This window comes from Nomascus leucogenys, chromosome 1a (genome assembly GCF_006542625.1).
Source record: "Nomascus leucogenys isolate Asia chromosome 1a, Asia_NLE_v1, whole genome shotgun sequence".
NCBI classification, from domain to species: Eukaryota; Metazoa; Chordata; class Mammalia; order Primates; family Hylobatidae; genus Nomascus; species Nomascus leucogenys.
In genome coordinates, this window is record NC_044381.1 from 44,482,757 (window position 1) to 44,493,624 (window position 10,868).

A 10,868-nucleotide genomic window follows, 5' to 3' on the forward strand; every position below is an offset into this window, starting at 1 on the left:
GTGTTTATAAACAATGGACATTTTATTATCTGCCCTCTGGGTTAGTTCATGTTAATAGCATTAAACACCTGTTCATCAAAAAAAAAAAAAAAAAAAGTTTAGCACAACTTTTGGGCATGGCACTGTGTCCCATCATGCATTTTTTCCCCTGCAAATTCTACTGGCCCTTTGGGGCTCCAACAGGTGGCCTCATAGCAAGCTCTAATCAAAAAGCCAAGGGCTTACAACCTCATGTTCTACAAGTATCGCTTGGCCAACAGGAGGGTCTGCCTACCTGCTCTGTGCAATGTTCTGCTGAATTTACTCATTTAAGGGTCCATTTTAAAGTAATCAAGTCCCCTTTGTGTTTACAATAGCATGTTCTGGTCATTTTGCTGGAACACAGACTGGTAGACAGGCCCACCCTAAGACTACCTCAATAAGAAAACCGTAAGATTTCATGCAGCAAATAGGTAAAATAGTAATGAAAATTGGGCACAAATACAACTGAATTTTTTATCTAGGCTTCTGTCCCATTGAGGAGTAGATGTTTTTAGGAGCTGATAAATGGAAAACAAGGATGCTTTCATTACAAGAAGAGTAATTCAGCACAGTTTTCCTGTTGCCTCAAGAATGCTCCCGTAATCTGGAGAGAATTTTAGGATGTGGCGCTCAACGAGGTAAATCAGCCACCCCAAAGACTGAAGACAGCACATCACGCATCCTTTGCCCAGAAGGCTCAGCCTGCTTGGCAGCCTAGCTGACAGCACAAGGGTCCCACATGTATTTCCCCTGCTGAAAGTAGCTAGTTAGACACAGAACAAACTCAAGGCCTATTGGTCTCATAAAAAAGATTGATTCGATCAGGACATTTCCCCCTAGTTCCTTCTTAAAGAAAGTCTTGGCTTAAAATATTTAATTTTTTTTCCCATGAGTCTTTAAACGGAATTGTGAATAGCAGCAATCCTCGTAACTCTGATGTGGGCAGAGAACACTGAAAATAGTAGATAGCAGATGCCAGGCCCCCTCAGAATTGCTCATGCCTATTTATATAGATGCTGCCTTCCAATTTTTTCTCAGATCTTCCAAGTTCTATCACAGCCATGACAAAGTAATGACTCATACTTAAATGCAGTCATCAATGTCAAATTTGGTATTAGTACCTTTGTAGCATTGCTTTGTGTCAGAGCATTTAAGAGGAAAAAGTCCCCAAGAGCAGGAGCAGCCTGCCACCGTCCTCAGGGACCACAAAGGGCAGGGCCTGCAGAAGGCAATGCTCATTGTGCAGGAAAGCCTGAGGCCTCCTGCAAGCTGTTCAGATAAGCAGCTGTGGGAGGGAGGGAGAGGAGGGCCAAGGAGGGGGAGGGGAGGCAGAGGTCACTGTTATCGCCTTGGAAGGCAAGACTTCAGCTGCTGCACTGTCTTATCTCAAGTATGCTCCTGTTTTGCAAGTTTAAAATCTTACTAAAAGGAGAAAAAAGTAGGAGCCAGGCTCAAGTTCTACCCTAGCACTGGGCAGCATGCCCTCCCTCTGCCAGAGCGGAGGAGCCTGTCATTCTTGCCCGGCAGGAAGACGGAACAGGTGCCATCGGTTCCACGGAGTTCCAGCAATCCTCTGAAACCCTGCACACCACCTCCCCCGACACAGAGATCCCCTACCCTCAATAAAGAGCGTAAGTTTGTTTCAAAAAGTTTATTGTAAAATTCAAAGCTTCAATAGCAGCATCCTTTAGAAAACGAAGCATTGCCCGGATCCGTTTTGAAAAAGCAGCGCAGTCGGCTAAGTCCTTCACGCTCCTGCAACTGTACCAAGTCCAGGGCGCCGCTCCTTCCTGACGAGAGCAGGCTGCTGAGTCACGCCTGCCTGGCCAGTCTGTCCTTCCTGGCCCTGAGGCCAACATCCTAGCCTAGGCCTTCCTGGGCGAGCAGCCGCTCCAGACACTTGCAGAGTCCTCAGCTCGGGCCAGCCTGGCCCTGCCGCCACCGGGCCCCTCCTCAGGAGGCCGCGCCTCCTCGCTCTCCAGGCGCCCCCCCCGCCTGCCAGTCTCCACGCCGCACTCGGGCACCCTCGGAGGGCCCCTCCACAGAGCCAGCCGCGTTCTAGGCGCCCCGGGGCGTCACCACGTCGATCAGACCAAGGTCCCCGCCGGGCTGTCACTCGGGGAGGGTGATGCTGGGCACCCAGTCGTTAACGCTGCGGCTCTCCTCGCAAAACAGGCTGAGCTTCTCCAAGGCGGGATCCTTCCAGGCGTCCTCGTTGGGGTTCTGCGGAGAGAGAGCAGGGTCAGCCTGGCTGGCCGCGGGCCGAGGCGGGAACGACACCGGGGCGGGGACAGGACGGGACTGTACTCACCGAAATGAGAATGCAGTGCAGGTCGCCCGGCGCACCCGCCTCCTCGCCGGCGCCCACGATAGCCGCCAGCCGCTGCACATCGCCCACGCGCACTATGTCGATGTCGTTCTCGCAGCAGAAAGCCTGGATCAGCGTAAAATGGATCTGCAGCGCGATGTCGCCCTCGTCCTCCTCATCGGCAGCCAGCACACAGAAGGTCACATTGTCGGGGTCCCTGCGAGGGCAAGGCGGGGACCAAGGTCAGAACCGGCGAGCCGAGTTCTCTCGCCGCCACCCCTCCCATCCGCCCGTCTCCTGGCCATTCACCCCCGCCCCTGTCTCCCAGCCTGGGCCGTGTCTACACTTACACGTTCAGGACTTTGGCTGACTCGTAGACGCCGGCAGTGAGGCAGCCCTGACGCTGCGCCGATAGCAGCAACTCGTGCAGCGCTTTCCCGGCACCCTGCATCCTGCGGAGGAGCCAGCGCAGTGAGCGGGAGCCGGCCCGGGGGCGCGGTGGACCCCCAGCCCCGGCCACCGGGACGCACCCTTGGCTCCCCAACTCCAACCACACTCCAATCCTGGCTCAGCGCCTGCACCCCCGCTCTCCAACCCGGATCTGGCGCCTGCACCCCCGCGCTCCGCTCCTACCCCGCAGATTCCCACCCTGGAGAACCCTGACGGTCGCCGACCGACCAGCGGCTTTTTCAGCGCCCTGAAACCCACCTGGCTGTGCTTTCCGGAACTGTGTCCTGGCCGCGGACTTCTTCCAGAGTCATAGTGCGATCAACCAGCAGCAAGTTATCCACAAGCGGAGAGCGCGGAGGGGACGCGGGCGAACACACTGAGATCCAAAGCTCAGCACGGCGCGCCCACCGCCAGCGAGTGCGCCTCGGCTACGCTGCGCGCCCTTATATAGGCTGGTGGGTGCGGCGCCGCCAGCTGGCGCGAGGCTGCGCGCCTATTGGCCGGCACCCGCTTTCTGATGTAAATGAGGCGGCGAGCCAGCGGCTCGTGCCAGAAGGCCACGTGGGGAGGGGTGCGGGGGATGACAATGCCTCAAATCTGCCGCTTTTGTTGGGGTGTTACCAGGCAGACTGGAGCCTGCAGATTTCATCTCGCCTGGCTTTTTTTTTTTTTTTTTTTGAAGTCCTTAAAAGGAAAAAGTAAAAAAAAAAAAAAAAAAAAACCCAACCCACAAAAACCTTGTTTGCTAATATGATGCTGCAATTTGCGAAAAGCACCTTTATAGAAGCAAAAGGAATTTTTTTGCATTTTTTATTGCTACCTTTCTATTTGTTTCTTTTCTTTAATTTGAAGTTTATGAGGCTGTTGCTTTGGAGCTGGAAATTAAGGTAAAAACAGGTAGCGCCAGTTAGAGGCTTGCAAAAGGCAGTGGGCACAACACCCTGCAGCTGACCACTAGCGTCCCGAGTGCGCTGGTGATGCCTGCCAGGCATACTCAATGTGTACATTGAGCCGTCTCTGGAAGATCCTACTCCACCTCCCCGCCCTTGGCGGAGCGCGGCGGGGCGCCGGAGAGGGGGGCGGGCGGGGGCGAGCAGATTGCGGCCGGCGCACGCCGCTCGTTTGCATTTCTATGGAGGGCGCACAATAGCAGAGGTCTGGCGTGTGGCGGTTTGCAGTAGGGACAATCGAGGCTTTCTCTTCATAGCAACACAGTCCACCTGCCGCCGGGTGGGGTGGGCAGGCCCCCGCCGCGCGTGGGGGTCGCCGGGCTGCCTGGAGCGTGGGGTCGAGGCTGAGTGCCACTCCGTGGTCCCTGAGTGCGCGCCCCCAGTACTGGCCCTGCTACATGTAATTCCCTTCCATCCGTTCCTCGCACGGGTGCCGAGCAGCCGCGCGAGTTGGGAAGGACGGAGAGCTGCTGTGCAGTCTTCGCGGCTGGACGCCCTCTGACTGGGACCCCGCGACTGCAGCCCCTGGAGCTTAGGGAATGCAGCTCGGAATCTCTTTCCCGGGGCGCCATCTACAGGCAGGTTAAAAAGATCCTGAACCCCTTTTCTTCTCCCCTCCCCCCAACACACACACCCTTGCATTGGCCTGGCTCGGGGGAAGGGCGGTGGAGGGGGGCGGCCACGGAGCTGCCCGGCCGGGCCCACTGAGCCCTGTCCAAGCTGTGCATAAATAGAACCCGAGTAAGGGCTGCAAAACGCATTCAGGTGGGGCTGCAGTTACCCTGGGGAGTAGAGGGCAAAAGAAGATTCCCATCCAGTACTGATGGAGTAAGAGCCCCTACGTCTTATGCCATGTTGAAATATTTTAATTACTTAAATCCGCCTATGTAAAAAGCCTTTTTTCCGGCAATAGAATAAGTCTGGAAGAGATCTTGGGAGAGCTTAATAGGCTAGAGGTTGCTGCACGCTGGCACTTTCAGAGGATTCACCCACTGAGCACCTTCTGTGCTACGTGGAAAGGCGCGCTGGGGGACACCTCATTGCTTCCTTTTTTTGGGTGAGGCCTTGGAGACTGGCCGGGACAGCAGCGGGCCGGGTGGATTGGATGGAAACCCGAGCCCTGCCGCAAGACTGAGGCGATAATGGGAAAGTAAACAACGCCGTGGCTTTGTTCCTTTCATTCAGGCCTTCTTCAGGTGAGTGGTGAATATACAAGGTACTTCTGAATTCGTTATGGGGAAGTTTTCATTTGCGCTTGCAGGTAGGCACTTCTGCCAAAGTGAGAAGCTGGCGTCTTGCGCCCCCCAGCGGCTTCCTGGCAGAGGAGAGCTGCAAAAGCCCGGCCCTTCCTGGATTCTAAGAATGAAGAGCTTGCTCTCCTAGCATTTCTGAACCCCAGAGGTGTCTCCTAAGGACGCGGGGAGGGGGTAGGGGGAAGCGGGGCCAGGCGGCATTATGCCCCGTTTGTTCGCTAGTTTCTTTTCTTTCTTTCTTGATGTATAAAATGATGATATGCCTTGATTGGATAAAATATGTTAATTTTAAGTGATTGGAATATAGGTATTACTCTTTTAAAACTATTAAACTTTTCTTTTCTTTTCTTTTTTGAGATGGATTCTCGCTCTGTTGCCCAGGTGGAGTGCAGTGGCACGATCTCGGCTCACTGCAACCTCCACCTCCCGGGTTCAAGCGATCCTTCTGCTTCAGCTTCCCGAGTAGCTGGGACTACAGGTACGCCACCACGCCGGGCTAATTTTTGTATTTTTAGTAGAGACGGAGTTTCACCATGTTGGCCAGGCTGGTCTCAAACTCCTGACCTCGTGATCCACCCACCTCGGCCTCCCAAAGTTCTGGGATTACAGGCATGAGCAACCGCACCGGGCCTACTATTAAACATTTCTTAAAATGTATTAGTTCTAGGTCCCCAGGAAATGCTGGAAATAAGATTTACTTAACATGCTAGCACCCCACCTCTCCAATTTATGACACTAAAAATCTGCCCACATGCCAGGCCAGAGAAAACAAAGGCTAGGCCTGAAGCCTCAGCCCCTCCTCCCAGAGGAAGGCCACTAATGAATACTCCCGGCTTCGGGTTGGGGGTGGGTGCATTTCCAGTCCCTCCTCAGCTAGCCTGGACCAGGAGGGATGATTGACGACCCCTGGGGCTGTTCTACTCTGCTCACATTTTTAAAGTATTCAATTTCAGGAAACTGCCTTTTTGACATATGATACAGCCTCACTTTGCTTTATTAGGTCAGTCCCAATGGCCCCAAAGCCCCCATCTCAATTAGGGAAGAACCATTTTGTCTGCAGGCAAAGGTGGCCTTCCAGCAGACCCACCACCACCCTTCAGTTCAGACACATGCTGAAGCTTCTGGGCCTGGGATGCCCCTGTGTTGAGGAGGGGGCAATGCCCACTAGAAGAAGTTTGAGGATCCAGAATATCCCACTACACGGCTTTGTGGCCACAGCTCTCCCAAATTGCGTGCAGCAAGGGACTTGGCCTGCTCTGTGCTTCAGGTCACAGGTGGCTGAGATGTTGTCCTGAGCTTCCTGTGACTGCACCCCTAAACCTTCCCCTAAATCTCAGTAATGCAGGTGATGGTGACTTACTTAAAGGGATATCCTCAGAGATGCTCTATTTTAAAACCTTTTTGGAAATGTTTATAGTTGAACTGTTTTTATTAACACATTCTCTGAAATGTGCTTCTCATTCTTTCATGGCTTGACTAGGTCATTGATGGGCAGATGTCTTTCATTTGGGTACAGAAGGAAATGAGCTTTAAGTAAGCAGTAAACTTTATGAGATATTCTTTGTTGTATTTTCACAAGTTACTTATGAGTGGAGAGTGCACAACATTGTTATTAAATAGCAGATGTATGCCCTTATCCTACCCAAGCAATGTGCCAGAATCCACGACCAGGCAGCCAGAGGCTGTGGGATGCAAAGCTGGCTGCACACCAGCCCCATGCGGACTGCAGGTGGGATTTCTTTGGCCTATGAGGTGTCTTAGGCAAAGTCAAATTCACTGCCACTTTTCAAAGTTAGCTGCATTCATATAAATATCTGGATTTCTAGCTTTTCTTGGAAAATGAGTAGATTTGGCCATGATGTGCCTAGAGTCCCCTCCCCACCTTGGTAACCTTCAGCAAGGGTCTGGGGCACTAGGATCCCGCATTGGGCCCTGCCCTCCCATTCACCACAATCCCCACCAGACCCCAGCTGAGGACACCTGGCTGCTTTTTTCATTTACATCACCTTCCTGTCACCTGCAGACATTTGCACTTGCAATCAAGAAACTGAAGTTTGAAGCACAAAATAAAGGGGCCAAGTTCCTAAAGATGAAGCCAAAAAGGTTAAGCATCATTTGTGTCTCAGCTTGTGCAGGACAGTGTCCTATGTCAGCACAGGGCTCTTGGAGCACTCTGGGCTGGCCCCTTTCCGAAAGGTTTCATGTTGCCCTCACTATTCCCCCTCATCCAGCCCCTTCTCGGGCCAGAACGAGTCTCCTCGGGGGTCCTCTGTTGGGTTTTCTTTGGTCCAAAAAAGCTCTTGAATGATAGGGGGCAGCAGCGACTCAGTGACAATACTACATTAACTCAAAAGGAAGCCAAGTTTTCATTCAGGACACAAAAACTATTACTTAAAACCCAGCAGGTGCATCTCAGATGCCTTCCAGCATGTGAAGGACACCATTGCATTGGCTCTCACCACCACCATGCCCTCCTCTTTACCCAGGGTGAAGCGTGGATCTGCACATGGGGAGGCTTCAGATGACAACTGAGACAAGAAACAGGAAGCTGAGAAAGGAGGACACCTCCCACATACACACCTAGCAAAAGCTGGACATTTCTGGTCAGTCATCCTTATGCAAAGACTTTCTGGAAGGAGCAGTTATTCTTGGGTGAGCACTTACACAGCATGAAAGAGGTTAACATTAGCCCAGGGAAATCCTTCAAAGTAATTGATGGGGAAGGATACATTATTTATGCATTTGTTCCCTTCTCCATCGACAGTAAGAAATGATTCATGGCACCTGTCACAGTCCTAGGTAGTGACAGACACCAGCCTGCACTGTAGCTGAAAACCCCCGAGAAGCCACAGATGTGCAGTCTTCCCAGCTTGACTACATGCCCAAGTCTTCTGAACCTCAGTTTCCCAATCTAGGAAATAAAAATTATGCCCTTTACCCCTCATGAACCTTATTAGGGTCTTATAAGATTGCTCCTGGTTGCCATTTGGCCCACAGATGGGTTTAGTTTGGTGGACAGTGTCCCGAAAGACTTACACATTCAGATTTGACTTGTTCATTTGTGTAGGGGAGAGGTGATGGCACACATCCTCTCTGTCACTGTAAGCATGTTCCAAATGTCACATTAGGCCCGCTGGCACGTGTACGCCCTGTCTGGCATTTGCCTGGTCCCTGCAGACATTTGGGTTGGCAGTAAACTTTCTTTTCTAACAGATTTCTGGAAATGTTTACATGTAGCATATAAAAGAATAATAGAACCACAGAACTTCCACAGTAAAGCCTTCCTTCTTTTATGTTCCAAAAGCTAAAAGGTACTAACAACCTCCAAAAGACACTATGACATTGGAGTTTAAACTTTGTGGAGCAGGACTCAAAGGTGGGCTTAGCTGCTTGCTAACTTTGACCTTGAGCAAAGAGTTAGCAGATGATTTAAAGTGTAAGGTAAAAAGAATGCATGCTTGTTAGCCCATTAAATACCTGGTAATTAAGCTCTCCAAAAAAGCCATTCAAAAATGTATATGGCAATCAAATATTTATTGCAATATTTCTTAAAGTAGTGAATAATTAGAAAACATTATAGGGGGCTAGTGTTAAATCATGGTGTAACCAGAAATGAAACATTATGCAACCATCAAAAGGAGTTCTGAAGAGTAGCTCCTAGCATGATATAATATGAAAAAAGCAAAATACGAAATTGTGCGATTCTAATTTTGCAAAAACTTTCGGTGTACACGACTATCACTGTATAAAGTCACAAAGTAGAAATGGTGATTGTATCTTGGAGTGATGAGATTATAAGTGAGTTTTAATTTTCTTCACTATGCTTTTCTGCAATTAAACATTCTGCAATTCAATTTTATTTAACACAAATATATAAAACTTCTCAAATGGAGTTATTTCAGCACCAGACATCCTCAACCTGACTGTGTGGAGGTTATTGTGCAGAGCAATCTTTGACCATATGTTCACAGATCCAGAAGCCAGACGTCTGTGGGGCTTTGCTCCTGAGACTGTGACCTTTGATTCCTGCACTCCTCCTCTTGCCATCTGACGCCGGTCTGCGCCTGTGACTGAGTGAAAATCGTCATAACTGTACTCGGAGGTTAACTCTGGCATGACTGGGATGGAATCCCAGGCAACATGCTGGAGGCAGGAAAGAAAGCCAGCCGGCGAGTCAGAACCAAACACCCTGGATGGCACCTTTCCTTACACATGCGGTTCACAGGACCCTTGGGAATCCTCTGCGCACACCGAGGCAAGCAGCAATGGAAGAAATTATCTTCCACTCCCTTCTTGGTGAAAATGTCTATTTTCCAGAAATGAATTACAGTAATAAATTGTGAAAATTTGTTTCCATTGCCTACATAACACAGCAGGGAATTCTAAAATTTCAAAACATGTAATATGCTCAACCTGTGCTTGAGACTGTAGGGTATGATTTAATTTTTCAGTGTTTGAATTTTGTCTGTTTGAGAAGGGTGGGGCACTCCTTGAGTACACTATTAGTAGTATTGTTATTATTTTATTTACTAGGCTTTTCCAGGACTTGCTGTGCACCAAGCACTGTTCCAAGCACTTTGAAAACATCATTTAATTCTCATAACAAACTCGTTATGTAGGTGCTATTATCACCATTTTAGGCATGAGGAATCTTGGGCACAGAGAGGTTGAACAACTTGCTCAAGGTCACACAGCCGGGAGGTGGCAAAGCTGGGTGTTCAGAGCTCCTCTCCGAAGCAAGAGGGAACAGATGAACTTCACTGTGAAACCTTTTCTCGAGCCTTTAGAACAAACCATTTGGCCACCAAGGACAAGGAGAGCATCCAGGTGAAAATGAGGTTTCAAAATCATTTTTGGTTCTCCTCAGGAACCCTGAACCCAACAGTGCCTGTCCCAATGTCATGGTTGCAGGGTGACATCTTGTGGTCAAAGAAAGTATCGCTTCCAGCCCTAAAAAGTAGCCTCTACAGGAGAAAGGCGTGAACCGGGGAGGCGGAGCCTGCAGTGAGCAGAGATAGCGCCACTGCACTCCGGCCTGGGAGCGAGACTCCGTCTCAAAAAAAAAAAAAAAAAAAAAAAAAAAAAAAAGTAGCCTCTAACACTTCAGCTGGCCTAAACCCTTCCAGGCCTGCAAGCGCTGCCCCTTAAGCGTGTTTCTGGTAAGCCCATGGGCTCTCATGACACATTAATGTTAATATCCAGATGCAGCAGACCCTGGTGACAGTGGGCTCGAACCCCATTGTGCCACTGCTGGGCAGCCCCTGAGAAGTCAGGCCAGCTCAGAGGATGGTGCAGTAGGGTTTGGTTGTCACAGAGCAGTGTGAACCACCACCAACAAGGAAAACAAATTCAAACACCGTCAGGGAGCATTCCTGTGTCAGCTGTAATACCCATGCCCACTTCACAGATAGGAGTACTCAGTTTCAGGGAGATTAAAGACGTGTCCAAGGTCACACAGCCAGTGGTGGAGCTGGGATTCTAGCCAGCATGTGCCAGGCCTCCAGCCTCAGGTTCATTGGGCCACACCACAAGCAGAACGTTGGCTTACAGCTGAACAGCTACCCTGGGGCACAGCCTCCCGTGCAACTCAGCTGTGCTTGGGAGGATCAGTCAGGGTGTATACCCTGCTTTTCTTACAAAATCAGGAATTCTCTGAATCTCCCGTGGTCTTCAGTTCTGAATTCCCCTCATCAGCCACACAATGTGAAGTATATAGGTTATTTTTTCTCACTCACAAACCCACAGGCAAATTTAAACTTGGGAGGGACCTACAAGGTGACTTCTTCCAAAACTGCCTAATTTCCCAATCTCTTCAGCAACACCTGACATGAACAGCCTGCCATGGGTGAAATCCCATATGCGGCATGACATCCACCCCAGGGAAGG

General features: G+C 50.3%; 1 protein-coding gene and 1 long non-coding RNA gene across 2 annotated transcripts; one reads left to right on the forward strand and one right to left on the reverse strand.

Annotated features, from left to right (window-relative positions):
• Positions 1 to 1,657: 1,657 nt before the first annotated feature.
• On the reverse strand, positions 1,658 to 3,202 carry GADD45G (growth arrest and DNA damage inducible gamma). The gene is made up of 4 exons (XM_003281892.4): positions 3,038 to 3,202; positions 2,680 to 2,781; positions 2,333 to 2,546; positions 1,658 to 2,244 (listed from the first exon to the last, which is right to left on the reverse strand). The coding sequence occupies exons 1-4, from the start codon at positions 3,088 to 3,090 to the stop codon at positions 2,134 to 2,136; spliced, it is 480 nt and encodes a 159-aa protein (XP_003281940.1). The 5' UTR covers positions 3,091 to 3,202; the 3' UTR covers positions 1,658 to 2,133.
• Positions 3,203 to 4,164: 962 nt separating this feature from the next.
• LOC115835553 lies at positions 4,165 to 9,328 on the forward strand. Its single transcript, XR_004030619.1, has 3 exons — positions 4,165 to 5,460; positions 7,469 to 7,634; positions 8,954 to 9,328. It is a non-coding gene; the product is annotated as an uncharacterized LOC115835553 (long non-coding RNA).
• The last annotated feature ends 1,540 nt before the right edge of the window (positions 9,329 to 10,868 follow it).